The sequence below is a fragment of the Eschrichtius robustus genome, chromosome 4 (genome assembly GCF_028021215.1).
Source record: "Eschrichtius robustus isolate mEscRob2 chromosome 4, mEscRob2.pri, whole genome shotgun sequence".
NCBI classification, from domain to species: Eukaryota; Metazoa; Chordata; class Mammalia; order Artiodactyla; family Eschrichtiidae; genus Eschrichtius; species Eschrichtius robustus.
The window spans coordinates 59,777,629-59,797,513 of NC_090827.1; the positions used below are offsets into that span (position 1 = coordinate 59,777,629).

The window sequence follows — 19,885 nt, forward strand, 5'->3', positions numbered from 1 at the left end:
ATAATTGTCCTTCTCTGAGCTGAATGTCATGGTAGGAGATAAAAATAAAGAAGCGACTGTTTTAGAAATGTTGGCAGCTGTATTTATAAACTCCCCTCTGTTCTCTCATTCCCCTTCCGTACTTAGTGTGTACACACACACACACACACACACACACACACACACACACACACACACACACACACACACACACACACACACACACACATGCACACGCACCACCCCACACCATCCACTCTGGGATTTACAGTGGGTTCCGTGACAGCCATTTAGCTGGGGAAGAAAAGAGACATGTTAAAGATACAGCAAAAACCAACACTCTTGAGAGCAAGATTTGAATGGAATCAAAGGTGGTCTGAGACTTGTTTGAGTGTTGACTCAGCTAAGAGTGACCAGGGAGAGGCCGGTGATGGGGGTGGAGGAGAATCCCGGGTTGTCACAGCACCTGCTGTCACTGTGGCTCTGGCAAGCTGTCAGGGATTGTTCCTGTTAGTAGGTTTTCATTTGCTTTGTTTAGCGAAGGACTCCAGTCTACCAAATGTTTATTTCCATCCTGGAACTTCGTCATCCACTTGAAACTTGGAGGAACAAGTTCACATCAGACTGTCGTGAGAATAGCTAGTCTTACCCTCCCTTCTGGGAAAGATTTTGCCTTCCTTCTTTCTGGGAACTCTTCCCCTTGTCTTTGGACTTTTTTGGCTAAGCTGGATACAAACCAGGCAAGATAAACTTAGGCAGTTAACCGTCTGTTCACTCACACTGACTGGCTCTTTTGGGGTTCATAATTCTGAGATGATTTTCTTTAATAAAAAAACGAGGTTGCAAATCCTTTTTTTTTTATTGAAGTATAGTTGATTTACAATATTGTGTTAGATTCAGGTGTACAGCAGAGTGATTCAGTAATATACATATATACACACACATATATGTATCTATATTCTTTTTTTCAGTTCTTTTCCATTATAGTTTATTACAAAATATTGACTATAGTTCCCTGTGCCGTACAGTAAATCCTTGTTGTTTATCTATTTTATATATAGTAGTGTGCATCTACTAATCCCATACTTCCAATTTATCCCTTCCCACTCCACCTTCCCCTTTGGTAACCATAAATTTGTTTCTATGTCTGTGAGTCTGTTTCTGTTTTGTAAATAAGTTCATTTGTACTACTTTTTAGATTCCACATATAAGTGAAATCATATAATATTTATCTTTCTCGGACTTACTTCGCTTAGTGTAATAATCTCAATCTCTAGGTCCATCCATGTTGCTGCAGCAAGTCCTTTCTCACTATGAAGTGAAGTCCTTTCTCACTTCACACACTGTGGCGCTTGTCAAGAAAAGCTGGCGAGGAACACAGTGTTACATCAACCGTCCTGACAATAATAGGAAAAGAAATACTGTACAGCCCAGTGTGGCGGGTGGAGGCCCTTGGCGCTTGTGAGGGAGAACTGACCACAGCTGAGGAGGCATCAGCCTGACCTCTGTTTTGCAAGGACAGAGGAAAACTAGATGAAGCTGGTTCTCTGTATCTCCTCCTTCTGCCTTCCCTTGGGGTCTGTTAATACATTTTGTAGAATCTGAGTTTCTTTCTTAGATTTTCACTTAAAAAAAAAATGATAAGGGAACAGTTATTTTTTCTGCTTACAGAATTAGTTTACTTCTGTTGTAAAAAAAATCCAAACAATGCAGAGAAACATCACAGAGAGAATGCAAGACCCTTCATAATCCTGTTCCATAGAGATAAATGCTATTAGACATTTAGTGTGGAGGCTTAGTGATTTTGAGGGTAACTAAAAGATTGAAATTGTAAAATTATCTATATATCACCCCCCTGGTTTCATGTTTGCATTTTATCTGCTAGTCTTGTCCACACTTAGGCATATTTTACATTGTCTGCTTTTACCACTTAACATACGTTATGAACATGTTCCTTAGGTCTATGTAGTTTTTATAATTCTAATTGCTTTCTACTCCAGCCTGTGAATTATCGTAATTAACTAAGTCATTCTTGTCCTGTTCAACATTTTGGTTATTTCCGATTTTATACTAATTCCTTGTTGTTTCAACCTAAACTGAATTTTATGTAGGGCTGAAAGAGAGAATCATGACTAAAGACTTTATTTTTTCCCCCTCTTTCATTGTTTGACATTTGTTAGGTTGTCTGTATTTGAGCAGACTCATGGAAGCGACATGATTCCTTTTTTTCTTCAGACTAAGTCCTGGAACCCTCTCATCCCCAACCTGAAGATGGTAATAGTCAAGATCGCAGTCACCATTTATTGAGTATTTTGAGCATGGCCTGCGATAAGCGCTCTGCTGAATCTTCATTTAATCCTTACAACAACCTTAGCCAAACCCTCCTTCCCACGTATGCCAGTGTAACCTTCTGAAACACCTCTTGCCTGTGTCAATGCAAAATAGGCAACGTGGCACAATAGTTAAGAGTGTCAAATAAAAAACAAATCTGATTGTAAAGGGGAAAAGACTTTGCAGTAGGGACAAGGGGACTTGCATTAGGGAGAATCTCTGTGTGATCTGCAGGGCCTCAAGGCTTAGCCAAAAGGGTTTTCCTTTTATAGTGAGGAGTTCATGGGGCTGGGAAGGAGGGAAACCTAACCAAAGTTTGGTTAACAAACATTTTTCCCCCCAGCTTTATTGAGGTATGATTGACAAATAGAAATTGTATATATTTCAGGTGTACCATGGGATGCTTGATATGCACCGTGAAATGATTACCACAATCAAGCTAATTAATATATCCATAACCTCACGGAGTTAATTCTTTGTGTGTGTGGTGAGAACACTTGAGATCTATTCTCTTAGCAACTTTCAAGTGTACAATACAGTGTTGTTAACTATAGTCACCGTGCTGTACCAGCATTTCGCTCCCATTGACCAGTGGGGTCAAGCTGTTCAGCTAATCATTATGAGGCAACAAATGGGAATCTGGAGGGCCAGTGCCTAGCCTTGTCTAAGGTAAACAAGAGAGACATCTGTGAATCTAAGTCACATGGGGAAGGGTGTTTCTTTGCAGTCAACCATTTCCTGGAACGTGGAAGCAGAGATTCCCGAACCATTACTGTTTTCCAGGGGCATGAGGCTCCGGTAAAATTCAGCATTGCCAGGAGCCCAGGTTTGCAGTGAGTCCTGGGGTGGGAGGCTGGCTGCACCCTCTGCTAGCAAACCTTAGGCGTTCACCTAACCTCTCTGAGCTTTGGTCTCCTGAGGTGTAAAATGGGGAAGATGATTTCCCTCTTGTAGACTGTTAAGGGGATTAGATGAGATAAAGTGGCAACATAATGCCTGGCTCTTGATAGTATTCTGCAGCTCAGAAACCTTCCATAACCCCTCTTTATATATCATGTAAAATCTAGACTCCTGGGACCCCAACCTAGCTCTCTAAATCAATCTCCCTACTCCCTAGAAAACCCACACCCAGTCACATCTAATACCGTCCCTCCTCTGTATCTTTTACTGTCTCATTCTCCACATCCACTCTTTCTGATTAAGCAGAGGGTTCCAGGAGAGATGGACATGGAACAGGCAGGGAGGAAGGGCTCACTCTGTCCAGCCAGACAGGATAGTCGAATCAACCCCAGCTATCCATAAGGAGTTGATAGTCGAATCAACCCCAGCTATCCATAAGGAGCCCACCCCCGTGACCTCCTCTGCTTGCCAAATTTTTATTCATTCTTCCTTGCTCACTTTAAGCACTACCTGTCTCCATCTCAGTTCGTAGAATCCATTGTCTGAACACCACGGAGACCACTGCCTGGTATACTCATTGACCATTTCTTACGGGCTACTTTACATTGTTGATTATCTTGCATGTGTGAATTACCATCCCCCAAATAGAGGGTAAACTCCTGGAACACAGAAACCATATCTGTGTTGCTGGGTATCTGCTACCTGCAGTGCCTGGCACAGACAGTGTTTGGATGATTTGCATGTATAGTTCTACGCTTTGCAAGAAAACCATGGGTATAGCGCTGCTTTAAATAGTTGTTAGGAAAAGGGATCACAGAGACACACAGATTTTTCTTTCCACCCACAAAAGGAACTGGCTGCACTTAGCTCTTTAGCGTGCTGGGTTACCGATAAGACACACAAACTAATAGGTGCTACATCTATGTGTTTCTGATTCTAGTGAATCTGTATCTGAATTGCTTTCTCTGTATCTGAATGTGGCTGAAATGGCTAGGGAACAACCACTTCCTCTGGGTATACTTTAAAGGCTCCTTGGACTTGTAGCTGTCGAGCTGCTGTTATAAGGGCCTTGACTGTGGCTTTGCCTTTGACTGATCATGCCTTTCTTCTGCTCTTCTCGGGTTGTCTCACATCAATTTCTTCTCTCCCAGCATCTTATAAGCAAAGCTGACGGAAAATATAGTTTTCTAGTACTGTATTTTGTGGATTGAACCAATATTTCTCCAAAACCTGCATTGTCCTTGAGTAGTGGGGAGGAGTAAAGAAAAAAAAAAAAAAACAAACCCTACTTTTTTTTTTTTTGTAGGTCAGCACCTTCTGTTTTGAGAAGCCAACTGGTAACCTAATATGTTCCAATATAATAGCTGCACTTGCCTTCTCATTTTTGGTTGCTAATATCACTGCTTCATATAGATTCCAATTAACCTCAATTTTTAGAAGATGTTTTCTGTCCTGACCACTTTTTTTCCTAAGAAATTCCTGTGTACTGTGTTATAGGGCTCAAAGGAAGGGATGATCCACCCAGTCAAGGAATTCATGGAGGAGGAGAAATTATTGCCCTGCCTTTTTCTGGAAATTTCTGCATAAGAAAAAGAGGTGTTTTTTTTGGGTTTTGTTTTTTAATGTATGTATGTATTTATTTATTATTTGGTTGCACGGGGTCTCAGTTGCGGCAGGCGGGGCCCTTAGTTGTGGCATGCGAACTCTTAACTGCAGCATGTGTGTGGGATCTAGTTCCCTGACCAGGGATTGAACCCAGGCCCCCTGCATTGGGAGCATGGAGTCTTAACCGCCGTGCCACCAGGGAAGTCCCAGAAAAGAGACTCATTTTAATGAAATCAGATGACTTTGAAGGTATCTGTGGGCCTTCAAAATCCTCTAGAAGACAAATAATTATTATATATGTGTTACATTTCTCATAGTTAACATACTAGTTTTAAGTAGGTTATATTCATGTTACTGAGCCGTTTCTAGGTGCTGTGTGTATACTTTATACCAGAGAAACTCTACCATATAACTTGTATAACTAAAATGTGTAGTAGGTTTATACCCATTTTATTAAAATGTTTTATGCTGAGGTGGGGTGGGAGAGCGGAGAAAAGGGACACTGGGTTCCAGACCCAGTTCTGACATGAAGCAGCTGTACAACCTTGACCACAGGCCCTTCCTTACCCTGCCAGGGCCTCTGGGTTCCACCTGGTAAGCCTCTCCAGTTATGCTGCCCTCTCTCTCTCTCTGTCTGGGCCCGACTCTCACCCTTGTTCCTCCTCAGATAGCTAAGACTTCTGTTTAGAAGATAAGACAAAAGACCACGCAACTCTTAAAAAACTGCCTAAAATGATCGGTTAGGCTGCTCTATGGCCAGGGCAGGGAGAGAGTAATGTGTGCACGGGCAGGCGGGGAGGGCTTCACAAAGGAGAGAGTCTGAGCTGGACCCGGAGCTTGGAGGAAAGGGGTTTCGTGGTTTGTCTTTAAATTTTTCTATCTCAACAATCTGACCTCAACTCAGTAAATCAGTACTGATAGTAAAGGCCAAGAATATTTCAATAATGTGTTGTTTGGCTAGAAATCTGATGATTAGATGTTCCAAACTGATGCCAAACCACAAAGAGTCCCCAGTTCTATGACATGGCTGACTCATGGATGTGAATTGACTTCCAGCCCTCCAGATGACTGTTTTTGCTCTGACAAGCTTAGGTTTTCTGCATCCATTTATTCCGGTGCCACTTTGTTTTTCCCTGCAGAGATTCTTGGGATATTTTCCATTGAATAATAGAGTTATATCATTAAGTTCCCTTGCAACATTGCTTCTATTAAATTGGAGGCCTGGACTACTAAAAATTGGCATCCTGTTGTGTTCTGTGTCACAGGATGTTTTAGCATGTGATTTCTGTCATGTTTTGAAGCAGTCCCTCTGTTGATTGTCATTCAAATCCTCACCACTAGGGGAGTGACAGGTGATATCAGGGGATGCTTCTCTTGCAATCTAGTTATTGTTTCACTAGTGGCCCTACATTGTCTTTATCAGCAAATCCCATTTTACTCTTTTAAAAATTTTTCTCAGTGTTAATTTTTTTTATTCATTATAAAAATTCGGAAAATACAAAATCTCATCCAGGAGAAAATAACAATGATCCAAATTCCAACATGCAGAGTTAGTCACTGTTTGCATTCTGGTTTATTTATTCTGTGTATGCTTTTATCCTTCTCGAGCACTTCAGTAATCTTAACTTTAAAAATGCAGTTTTTCTTTATTAACAAGTTAACTACTAGATATTAGCTTTCAGTCTATTAACTTTAGGTGCTGTATTAATCAGGCTACTCTTGCAATGCTGGATAACAAACAACCCCCAAATCTAAGTGGCTTATAATAGTAACATGTACTCCATACTCCTTACGGCCAGGTTGGCTGCAATTTGAGCTTAGCTGGGTCAGCTGACTTAGGCTGGACTCCTGGCTTCATGTCTGGTCTACACATTACCATTTTAGGGCCTTGGCTGAAGGATCACCAACTACCTGGGACAGGGCAACAGAGGGTGACTGGTGGAAACTTGCCATGCCTCTTAAGGCCTCAGCTTGAAGTTGGCGCTTTGCCATTCCACTCACATTCTGTTAATCAAATCAAGTTACTTGCCACACCTGAAGTCTGTAGGGTGGGAAGGATACTCCTTCCATAGAGGGGCCATGGTGTATTAGTTTGCGAGAGCTGCCATAACAAATACCACAGACTGGGTGACTTGAACAACAGAAATTTATTGTCTCACAGTGTTCTGGATGCTAGAAGTCTGAGATCAAGGTGTCAACAGGGTTGATTTCTTCTGAGGCCTCAGTCATGTTGGATGACAGCCCACCCTAATGACTTCACTTAACCTTTAATTTCTCTTTAAAGACCCTATCTCCAAATACAGTCACATTCTGAGGTACTAGGGGTTAGGACTTCAATATATGAATTTTTGGGGGGGGGGCAGGGACACAATTTAGACCATAATCCATGGTAAGGGTGGGAAACAAAGGAAGGATTGTAGACAAAGAATACCCTAAGCACTTAACCTCAGTGTGGCTTAGCTTTCTCATCATTAGAACAGGGATATGCAAACCTATGTTAGGGTTTTGTTGGGGATTAGATGAGAAAATGCATGTGAAGCCCCTGGTGGTGAAAGTGGTAGAGCTGGGTGTGGTTCTACCTCAAATGGAAGGACCAAAGTGACCTTCTGGGGCCTCTCTTCCTGGTCTCTCACATAGGCGAGCTGGGAGTGCCTGGAGCTTCTCAGAGTGGCCTGACTTCCACGGAAGCTGTCCGATCAGTAGACTCTTTGTGACGAAGCAAATAAGGCCTTTCGGGTACTCAGACTGTGGCCTTGGTCTTGGTGACACCATGTTTCCACCCATGAGCTATGGCTCTAGCATCCTTTCTTTACTGCAGATATTTATAGAAAACCTGTTATGGCTTCTGAGGGATGTGGGCTTCATATTGGCGTAAGGCGTGTCCCTGCTCCCAAGGGACAGCAGCTGAATGCCTGTGGAAAAAATAAGTGAGCCGGGAGGTCAAAGGACAGGGTGTCCCTCGTTCTGCCTCTGTGTTCAAAGCCAACTGCCTTACACTACGTAAATCCCCTTTTGGTTTTCTCCCCTAGAATATTGTGTTAAGGAATGGCTCGGAGACCTTTGAGTCCTGGAGGAAGCCCCCTCTGCCCGTGCACACCCAGTTCTATTTCTTCAATGTCACCAATCCAGAGGAGGTCCTCAGAGGGGAGACCCCTCGGTTGGAAGAAGTGGGGCCCTACACCTACAGGTGAGTCCCGACCACCTCCCTGCCATACCAGCCAGAAGATGGAGCGACCCCCCCCCCCCCCCCGCTGTGGCCTGAGCCCCCGTCTCTTCCCACGAGCAGCCTCTGTGTGCTGCGTGGGGGGCACACGTTCCGGCTACAGTTGTCTGAAATGCTGCTGGTGTGTGGCCCACGTGTGTCAGTAGCTTTGTGGACCTGGCCAGTCTCAGCCTGTTACGTTTAGAAACGCAGCTGCTTCCTCCTGAGGTGGCAGAATGTGGTTACTAAGCGACGGAGAGCTGCCCTCCACTCCCTATCCTTTTAAGGTCGTCCTGCGATTTTCTTTGGTGACTTTTAGGGTCTTTTTCTATTTCCCTCCGCCACATACCTAGTTTTAGACCAGTTCCTAGAATTCATTGTTGGTCTGGAGACAGGCCTTTCTGTGTCTTCTTTTTTTTTTAACTGAGGTATAGTTGACTTACAATGTTGTGTTGTTTTCTGCTGTACAGCAAAGTGATGCAATTATACATATGTATGTACATTCTTTTTTATATTCTTTTCCATTACGGTTTATCATGGGATAGTGAATATAGTTCCCTGTGCTACACAGTAGGACCTTGTTGTTTTTCTGTCTCTTCATAGTCACTCCTTTTCCCACTCCTCCAGAGTACAAGAGATAACCAGGTGGCAGGGTGGGTTAGAGTCTTTGGCAGTGACCATCAATTCCAAACGCTGGGGGAGTTAGGAGCATTGCTTTAATCATTTTTTGGAAAAGATTAGTAGAGGGAGGTGCTGGGGGATGTTATGGTCAAAGTGTTTTCCCCACTGTTGCCGTTATCCCCGCAGCCCTCTAGGACAGTAAACTGCCCCACACGCCTTGCAGTCATCTTTCCAACAAAGTTTCTCCATACCAAGTTTAAAAAAAAAAATAGTAGAGGAAGCAGACAGCGAGATCTTTCTTCTTCAGAACTGCTGCATGGTAAAAATGCCTCACAATTCTATCGTAACCGATTGCTCAATAAATGGTTGTCAACTGATTCATTTACTGTGAGTCAGCACTGTCTCAGCGCTGGAATTGAGAGATAAAAATCCCGGTCCCTGCCTCAGGTGCTCATGGTCTGACTCTGGAGTCGAATGACCTGTTGTGAACCTCACCTCTGCCACTTACTAGTCCTCCGTGCCTCAGTTTCCTTATCTATAAAGTGGGGATAAAAATAGGACATCCACCATGGGATTGTTATGAGGACTAAGTGAGTCAAGTACTTATAAAGTGCTTAGACTAGTGCCTGGCACAGAATTAACGCTAATTAAGTGTTTGATGTTATTATTAGTCTTAGGGGATTGTCTTAGTCCGTTCTGTGGAAATCGATACCCAGAACTGTGAAGATGAGCTTTATCATTATATAGTAGAATTTTAAAAAATAAACAACACTTGGGTCCTCATTTTAAAAAGCATTTTTATACCTTTAATGCCTCGAGAAACTCCAGGTACTGGGTAGAACCAGGCCTGCATTTGAGGCTGTCCAGCTTGGTGACAATTAGAAGTTGAACCAGAATTAGGCTCTGAGCATCCTGTTTGTTTGTTTTGCAGTTTTAACCATTTTTATGGTGATTAAAAAAAAAAAAAACCCACATAAGATGTACCATCTTGGGCTTCCCTGGTGACGCAGTGGTTAAGAATCTGCCTGTCAATGCAGGGGACTCGGGTTCAAGCTGTGGTCTGGGAAGATCCCACATGCCACGGAGCAACTAAGCCCGTGCGCCACAACTACTGAGCCTGCGAGCCACAACTACTGAAGCCCGCATGCCTAGAGCCTGTGCTCTGCAACAAGAGAAGCCACCGCAATGAGAAGCCCGCGCACTGCAACAAAGAGTAGCCCCCGTTCGCCACAACTAGAGAAAGCCCGCGTGCAGCAGCGAAGACCCAATGCAGCCAAAAATAAAATAATAAATTAATTAATTAATTTTAAAAAAATTATTAAGAAAAAGAAAGATGTACCATCTTTACCATTTTTAAGTGCAGTTCAGTAGTGTTAAATATATTCACACTGTTGCAAAACAGACCTCCAGAACTTTTTCATCTTGCAAATCTGAAACTGTATAGCCGTTAAATAACTCCTCTTTTCTCCCCACCCTCAGCCCCTAAGAACCAACATGCTACTTTGTTTCTATGAATTTGATTGCTGTAGATATCTCATATAAGTGGAATCATACAGTATTTGTCTTTTCCTGTTTTTGTTTTGTAACTAAATTCCTTCGGGCGAGACGGATGACTTCCTCCCTGCAAGAATAAGCTCGCCTGAGAACTAAGAAAAACCCCAACAAACAGTCTTCCCTCTGGGTCTCCTGGGCCTGTTCCTGTGATCATTATCCTCATCTGAGAAAAAGGCATGGGTTCTAATCATAACCCAAGGAAACCCAGAGTTCCATTAAGACACCTTCTGGGCCATTGTGTCTGCTGCCTTAATATGCTATTGTAGATGTGGTCATGGGAATAAATAAATCCTAGAAGTAAAATAGCGTCCAACTGTTACCATACTCCCTGCATGTTCCCATCTTAGAGGGACCTAAACTGACTCCTGAGGGAAGCCTGGGAACATCTCACAAGGGTCCTTAACCCTTGATCCATGGATCCCTAAGGGGTCATGGATAGAATTCAAGGTGGTCTGTGACTTGGGGGGAAAAATTACAGTTCATTTTCATTAACCACTCACTAAAATTTAGCATTTCCTTTGAGTGTAAATGTAGGCAACACATCCCAGCAGTGTTAGCAGTACCATGGCTTCACCACTAATGGAAACACAGATATCGTTGTGTCTCATAATAGCTGTTGCTCAAAATATCATTCATGTTCATAAATACTTCAAAATTACCATAATTGTGGACCTCCCTGGTGGCACAGTGGTTAAGAATCCTCCTGCCAGTGCAGGGGACACGGGTTCCAGCCCTGGTCCGGGAAGATCCCACATGACGCAGAGCAGCTAAGCCTGTGCGCCACAACTACTGAGCCTGCGCTCTAGAGCCCACGAACCACAACTACTGAGCCCATGTGCCGCAACTACTGAAGCCCACGTGCCTAGAGCCCGTGCTCCGTAACAAGAGAAGCCACCGCAATGAGAAGCCCGTGCACCACAACAAAGAGCAGCCCCTGCTCACCTCAACTAGAGAAAGCCTGCGTGCAGCAACGAAGACCCAATGCAGCCAAAAAAAAAAAAAAAATTACAGTAATTGTTAGACCTGCTGCTACATCTTATTTAAAGTGTCAATAAAGAAGCACACATATTGCCATATCACAGATTTTTACAGTGACACCTGTATTTCAGTCATTGGTTTCCTTTGTAATCCTGGGTATTTTATTTTCTGTATGTAAAGACATTTATCTGAGAAAGGATCTACCAGGCTGCCACAGGGCCCAAGGCACAGCGAAGGTAAGAATCCCAAGAGCAGATCCTGTAGGTTGGAAGGCAGATTGGCCACTCACTGATATTTCATTTTTGCTCCATGAGTTTTCCTGCCTCCGGTTTTCACCCTGCCCTGGTCTCTCCCATTTCACTGCCACAGTGATTTTCCAAAGCACGCAGCTGACATTTCCTTTCCTTCCCTGCTCAGGGTCCTAGTGACTCTCCCTGTGTGACGTTCAAGGCCTGAGCACCCCCGCTCCTTCTGTATATATAACCTCCTTGATTTTAATTTAATTTTTTGGCACTCTCAACCTAGAATTTTATTCTCTAACCAGAGCTAATTCTATGCTACAACCAGAACTGTCCAAAAGAAATTTAATATGAGTGTCAACTTAAAAACAAAAACAAAAAAACGCGCAACGTAAGAGCTGTGAGTTGAGTTTATTCTGTGTCTTACAGAGGACTATAGCCTGAGCCTCTCAAGATAGCTCTGAGAAACTGTTCCAAAGAGGTAAGGAAGGGGAACTTCCCTGGCGGTCCAGTGGTTAAGACTCCACGCTTCCAATGCAGGGGGCACGGCTTGGATCCCTGGTCAGGGAACTAAGATCACATGCCACTCGGTGCAGCAAAAAAAAAAAAAAAAAGAGGTAGGAAGGAGTCAGAATATATATGAATTTTTTTTGCAGGAAAAACATGTAGTCAAAACATCAAAAGATTACTTCTAATCACAAAAACAGACATCTCAAGTTAATGATCTTAGTGCTTTTCTGTGTATGGGAAGATGCAAGAATCTGAGGTCTTTGAAATATTTCCTTAGGTATGTACCTTAATTATCTAGGGGCTGGTATCCAAAGCACAAAATGCTTCCTGTTTTTCTCCATCCTGAATTCCCCTCAGGCTCACTTTTGGTGGGCAACTGCAGGGGCTAATGGCTTGATACTATAGAACTAAAAGGGCAAGCAACATTTTTTTTTGTTTACAGTGCCCCACGTTGGTCATAAATTTGACCAAGGCTTGGGAGGCATTTCATGACCAATTTGTCCCACAGCCCTAGGAATGCTTATTCCTAGGTCAGGCAAGGATCTTAGTGATAGGCCATTCATATGCTATATCTGGCTTAGGCCCTATTAACAACCTAAACAACCCAAAATCCTCTGGATCTTCTGTTTTACTACTCTATTATGATCCAGGAAATGTTTTCCCCTTGTTGTTTCTTCCCATATTTAAAGTTGCGCTATTACAATTAACTTTATCTGTATATATGTAATATATATGTGATCATATATATATGTGTGATCAATTGCCTCAAGATATTTAGCCATCATTAATTTTGTTGGAGGCCTGGTTACACATCAGGTAATGCAGGATACAACAATCTTATAAAATAGAATATAAGTAATATAACGAGTAACATTAATAAGATAGTACAGCAGAGAGACAAAATGTATAAATAGTTTGAAAACAACAAAGAGAGAACAAATTAAAACAATGATTAGTATAACTAGTTGTAATCTGAATCTCAATAAGCCATCAAGTCCAGAGGGGAGCCAGTTAGAGAAGCCAAATTCTGGAGAGATTAGGTAGAGAGAAAAAGATAAATGTTTCATCTTCATTTGCAGAGGTATACTTCATCAACTTGCCACATATCATAGTTAGCATAAGAGGAAAGGTTTTTCTGGAAGACAGAGATTAAAAGCCAGTATATTTAAGAAAAAAATCGTAAGATTATAAATCATATTTATCAGTTCATTAAGTTCCATATAATTAATTCTTGTTGATCTTGATAAACGCATCAGGTTTTCTATTAGAGTTTTATAATTTCTTACCCAGTTCAGTGGTATGATCTAAAAGTCATCAGAAACCTATATTTGTCAAAAAATCCTTTTTATGAATCTTCTTGAAGATTTTCATTTTTGTAAAAGCATCAGAGTAAAACAATGACTGTCTATAAATAACAAAAGACTTAAAATGGCGTGGTTAAAGATTTGATTACAGTGCAGTTGACAAAGCAACTTGGTTATTTCTGTGACAATACAGCATTTTAAGGAATAATTAGAATCATAACTGATAATATTATACTAGGACATATCAGGTTGTTAAGAATTCCATATAATTTCTAGAATATCTATGTTAATGACATTTACCCATGCAATATAACCTAAGAAGGTTTATCACCACTTATTTGACGATGTTTCCCATGTAATTTAACATATCAAATAAACCTAATTAGTTTAATATCTCTTTTGAGGATGCTTTGGGATCTCTCTGAAGCATCCGAAAGTTAGCTACAGGTCAAAAGGACTTCATTTAGAATTGACTTGGGGAAGTTTGTCAAAGATATCAAAAGGTTTAAAACACTTGGTCATATAGGATCATAGGTCACTGTGAAACAATACTTATTTACTTAACCCAAATGACAAAAGATTTTAAAGGCAAATATAGAATGTTACAACAGATCACTTAAAAGGTAGAGAAACTTTTTATAATCTGTTATCAAAAACAGATCAATATTCTAAGAAAACTTTGTTCTCTTAACACAGAGAAAAAAACAAATTCTAGTGTCATACCAGCTTACTTTTAATGTTAAAATTTATTTACTCAATTAAATTTTATTTTAATCCTAGCCAGTCCTGACCATGTACAAAACTTTTTCTTTTCAGGGTTTCTTTCCCACAAAACTTGCTAAAACTTTCTTTTTTATCTTCAGGTTTTGTCCTATGCCTTCCTTTTCTTTCTCTCTCTCCAGGACAAAATTACCTTCTTTTCCCTTAACAAAATGCATTTCCATTTCTTATACTTTTTTTTTTCTTTCATACAAAGATGTTTTCCTTATTAATTTTAGTAGTCTTAATTACATGTATTAATTAGAATGCTTAATCTTTAAAACCTTAATTTCTTTCTCCAAAGAATACATACAGATGGCCAACAGGCACATGACAAGATGCTCAACATGGCTAATTATTAGAGAAATGCAAATCAAAACTACAGTGAGGTCAAAATGGGCATCATGAAAAAGTCTACAAATAATAAATGCTGGAGAGGGTGAGAGAAAAGGGAACCCTCCTTTGCTGTTGGTGGGAATATAAATTGGTGCAGCCACTATGGAAAACAGTATGGAGGCTCCTTAAAAAACTAAAAATAGAGCGACTGTATGATCCAGCAATCCCACTCCTGGGCATGTATCTGAAAAAGATGAAAACTCTAATTCAAAAAGATACAAGTACCCCAGTGTTCACAGCAGTGCTATTTACAATAGCCAAGACATGGAGGCAACCTAAATGTCCATTGACAGATGAATGGATAAAGAAGATGTGGCATATACGTACAGTAGAATACTACTCAGCCATAAAAAAGAATGAAATATTGCCATTTGCAGCAACATGGATGGACCTAGAGATTATCATACTAGGTGAAGTAAGTCAGACAGAGAAAGACAAATATTATATGATATCACTTATATGTGGAATCTAAAAAAATACAAATGAACTTATTTACAAAACAGAAACAGACTTGCAGACATAGAAAACAAAATTCTGGTTACCAAAGGGGAAAGGCGGGAGGATGGGATAAATTAGGAATATGGGATTAACAGATATACACTACTATATATAAAATAAACAACAAGGACTTACTGTATAGCACAGGGAATTATAGTCAATATCTTGTAATAACCTATAAAGGATAAAAATCTGAAAAAGAATATATATATATATATACACATACCTATAAAGGATAAGAGTCTGGAAAAGAATCTGAAAAAGAACCTATAAAGGATAAGAATCTGAAAAAATCTGAAAAAGAATATATATCAATATGTATATATACATATATATCTATACCTATATATATCTGAATCACTTTTCTGTACACCTGACACTGACACAATGTTGTAAGTCAACTATACTTCAATAAAAATTAAAAAATTTTAAAACCTTAATTTCTAGTGAAAACTAAGAAGTAAGCAATTATGTACTTTTTTGTTAGCATTCTGTGGATTGGCAGACTTATAAATACCATTTATGATTTTTAAAAACGTGCCCTTGGGGCTTCCCTGGTGGCGCAGTGATTAAGAATCTGCCTGCCAATACAGGGGACACGGGTTCGAGCCCTGGTCTGGGAAGATCCCACATGCCGTGGAGCAACTAAGCCCATGCACCACAACTACTGAGCCTGTGCTCTAGAGCCCACTAGCCACAACTGCTGAACCCATGCACCACAACTCCTGAAGCCTGCGCACCTAGAGCCCGTGCTCTGCAACAAGAGAAGCCACCACATTGAGAAGCCCATGCACCGCAGCGAAGAGTAGCCCCCGCTCGCCACAACTAGAGAAAGCCTGCGTGCCGCAACTAGAGAAAGCCTGCGTGCAGCAACGAAGACCCAACGCAGCCAAAAATAAATAAAGTTAAGATCTTTAAACAAAAATAAATTAATTAAAAAATAAAAATAAATAAAAACATGCCCTTTTATGGAAAAATTTCCAGTGTGACACAAAACATTTATTAATGGTGCTAAATATCTTTAATTTCTCTGTAAAAGGAAACCTACTTTTCAGTAATCAGTTTTTCAGTATCTTTATTTGGGAATGATCTAGATATTTAGTACATTTCCATCATTTAACTTAACTTAGCAAAACTCTAAAGTTTCAAGTTACCAAAAATCTGGAGAAACTATTTTTAAGTAGACATACCATCATAAAACATAATAATTCTTAAACAGTACACTAAATGGCTCTTATCCCATTTATATCTATTTAACTCATTTGTTTCCAGCAATTATATTTAGATTACCCGTGAAAACTTCAGGAGACATTAGACCAAGTCAGCCATCATTCCAAGCTATTTTTCTTGCTGATAAATTTTATAACAGAAATAATATGAACATATTTGACTAGGTTCAATAAAAGTAAGACGTGTGTATTAATTAAACCAACAAACTTAAACTTTAAACCAAATATTAATTTAATATTGAATATTTCCCAGATCACGTGAACTTGAAATTCATTTGGGTTAGTTTCTATTACATTCAAAAATATTTAATTTTTAAGTGCTTACTTTTAAGTCAGTTAAATAGAGCTCCTTTATAAAATAATGTTGATACTGTCTGGAGGTAGAGACATATCTATAATGTACACACAGACATATAACAGACATGACCAGAGATCTCATAACTTCATTTTATAACTTAGTCGTGAATCAGGTATTACAATATAAACTTACTAGTTTATAAATAACAGTTGGTGTAAGTTAAATTTATTTGCTTAGATGACTTAGCCTTTTTACAAAGACAGTTGCTTTCAATTCCCCAAAGAACTGGTCTCCCTAAATGTTATCAAATGATTGATTTGTCCAACTACATTTTCTTTAATTTGCTTTTTTATATCAATGAGAAGATTTCCAGCTAAACTGGAAATTAGGAGTTCTGTGTTCTAGAACTTTAGGGTTCATTTTATCATGCCTTCAAAAGTTTGCACAAGGTATTCAACAAAGGCCCTCTTTCAGAGTGCACAAGTCAAACCCAGACCAATTTACCCTAAGGGCAAAAAAATCTCCACTATTGCTTTATTAGGCCCTGAATATTAACCCCCAGTTTTTGTTTCATATTGTGTGGGCTCAGGTAACTCTGTTTCCTTTAGTATGTTTAATTAATACTGCCTTAGGGGCAGATTTATATGCTCTGTATTATAATATCAGGCAGGAGAAGCATTCCCCAGTGAGACATAATGTCTATCCCACAGTATAATCAGGCAAAAGAGATGTAACCATCTCACATAAAGCCCATTCAAATATGCCAACTTTTTTTTTTTTAATTTATTTTTGCCTGTGTTGGGTCTTTGTTGCTGTGTGCGGGCTTTCTCTAGTTGTGGCAAGTGGGGGTTACTCTTCGTTGTGGTGCACGGGCTTCTCATTGAGGTGGCTTCTCTTGTTGCAGAGCACGGGCTCTAGGCACACGGGCTTCAGTAGTTGTGGCACACAGGCTCAGTAGTTGTGGCTCGCGGGCTCTAGAGCGCAGGCTCAGTAATTGTGGTACACAGGCTTAGTTGCTCTGTGGCATGTGGGATCTTCCCGGACCAGGGATTGAACCCGTGTCCCCTGCATTGGCAGACAGATTCTTATCCACTGCGCTACCAGGAAAGCCCCAAATACGCCAATTTTTAAAAAACAAATTGTTATCTCAATTCTGTCAACTCTTATACCTTTAACTTTAGCCAAGTGACCCAGGCCCTTTTGTCAATCTTTAACTTGATTAATTGGCCTGTTGCCTCAAGCAGTTGCTGGTTAGGTATCTTAGTATAATTTTATTCCAGCCTTTAAAAAAAATTTTTTTTTAACTGGGCTAAATAAACCAGACTTGTTTGGAGCCCTTTAATGTTGGGGGGACCAATAGGGGGTCTCTTTGGCCCATTCAACTTTAGGTAATGTTGTATCAAAGCCTTTGTTTTTTTTTTGTTTGTTTTATTTTGTTTTTTGGCTGCGCTGTGCGACTTGCGGGATCTTAGTTCCCTGACCAGGGATTGAACCTGGGCCCTCGGCAGTGAAAGCACAGAGTCCCAACCACTGGACCACCAGGGAATTCCCTGAAGCCTTTGTTTTAATCTCATCAATGTCCATTTTATTTATCGCATTTTAAAATCACCATCTAAAGATTTCTATCCTGCTGGGACGAGTCCCTTTAAAATTTCCACCTTGTTGGGAAGCAGTCTCTTGACTTTCCCCTCAGCATTTCCTATTCCCTTGTTAATCAACCTGATTAACGTTAATTAACCTAATGTTTTTATTAGTATCCTAAGACCCATCAAGGGAAAGCCAAGACTACAAATAAGGCTTCCCAAATCGTTTTGTTTTACTTTGTTTTAAACTATGGGAATTCTTAAGGTTAGGATCTTAAGAATTCCCATAGTTTATTCAGAGGTTGTTAATAAACCTCTGTATCTACCTTTTAATTTGCTCTTTTCATAGGTACCAATAAAACAGCTATTTATAATGAGAGCTCTCTAAAAATTTACCAATTTAGAAGTTTCTTCAATTTAAAGGATCCATTGTCTGGCCATTGATGAGTAGTATCTTAATAGTGATAAGCAGTAAGATGCAACAGGCATCCGCAACAAGAGAGTGCAAAGGATGCAGGCTTCACAAGATCCACAAAGTTTACTCCAAAAAATAGTCTAAGAAAATGAAGACCTTTGTTGTACAGGTGGACGCAACGAAGGTTGAGAAGACAAAGGTCCCTTATGGACCGGGACCCCTTATGACAAATTTTCCTGAGAGCTGGCACAGCCAGACAAAAAGACTGTTTGGAATCCCAGTCTATTTGATGGGTTGTCAAATGTACATCGTATGTGTACTTTCCTGATGGCGGACACTGTGCCCTCAAAACACAGAACAAAATGCCTAAAATGATCAGGTAGAACATTTACATGTCAAAGGCATAGGGAGAGAAATGCGAGTTCCTCCTAAGTCCTAAGAGGGCTTTTGTTCCTTTAAGGTCAGAAATCTGAAAAGATGTTTTATCAAGCTGGCTTTCTCTAACTGGGTATGCAAAAATCAGTTTTGGAATGTCAAAAAGAGCCCCATCTCAGCCATTTTTAGGGTGAGATTTCCTTAGTTCTCACTTAAGTACTTGCAAGTATAAATTCTGTACATCCCTAAACCTGGCTGGGTTTTAGTTGTTAGTTGGAGGTTGGCTTTCTGATACCCCTCATTTCTCTGTTTGAGAAACTGTTTCCTATTTTAAAGTTGAATTTGTCAGGAATAAAATTTACTAATGAAATTGTGTGATGGGCAGTGTGCTGCTTGTGAGCTTAACCCCTCTAGGCGTTACCCTAGAGTCACTTCTGCTCTTCTGCATGCCTCTTCTAAAACCACCATTGGTGCTGGGACCAGTGAGTGGCCAACTCTCATACATGGTCCCCAGACAAGCACCTTTTAAACTAATGAGTGGGTTTCCTTATGGGACTCTGCTTCCATCACTCCCACAAATTTCTTAGTTGCCTGAGAAAGCCATAACTGGCTGGGAGGAGCCTTGTCCCTCTTCCTCCGAGCAAAGCTTTCGTGCGATATCTTCACTTTTATCCCAAAAGAGTCTGTTAAGGAAGCCAAATTGAGGAAGGATGTCAGGTCAGCTTCCTACTTAATCACCGAGTCCGAGCCTCCTTAGGGTCCTTCAGCTGAACAACGTCATCCCAGTGGTTCTCACCTGAGGGTAACCTCAGTGTCTTTCAATTGAGCAAATACAGGCGCCTCTTCTGGAACCTAAGTTCAAGGATAACCTACTCCGCATAGTGAGGAGTTTAACAACCTCTGAATAAACTCAGGATCTTCAGCTAAGAGTGGGAGATCCGGTACCAAGAGAGACTCACTTAAATTTGTCTGGACTCATTGAGGAGGCAGACTGGCACAAGGGGCCCTGCTGGTGTCAATCAAGGTTCTGGATCCTTGTAGAATTCAGGCGAAGGAGAGAAGTCTGCTCTGGGTCTTCATGGTTGCCAAAACTGCTGACCAAAAAAAAA

General features: G+C 40.6%; 1 protein-coding gene across 1 annotated transcript in view; it reads left to right on the top strand.

Moving 5' to 3' along the window:
• Positions 1-19,885, top strand: part of SCARB2 (scavenger receptor class B member 2) — a 66,277-nt gene that overhangs the window by 11,531 nt on the left and 34,861 nt on the right. Inside the window, exon 2 of the mRNA XM_068542803.1 lies at positions 7,845-8,002. Coding sequence (XP_068398904.1) covers positions 7,845-8,002 — 158 coding nt within the window. The remainder of the gene's footprint in view (positions 1-7,844; positions 8,003-19,885) is intronic.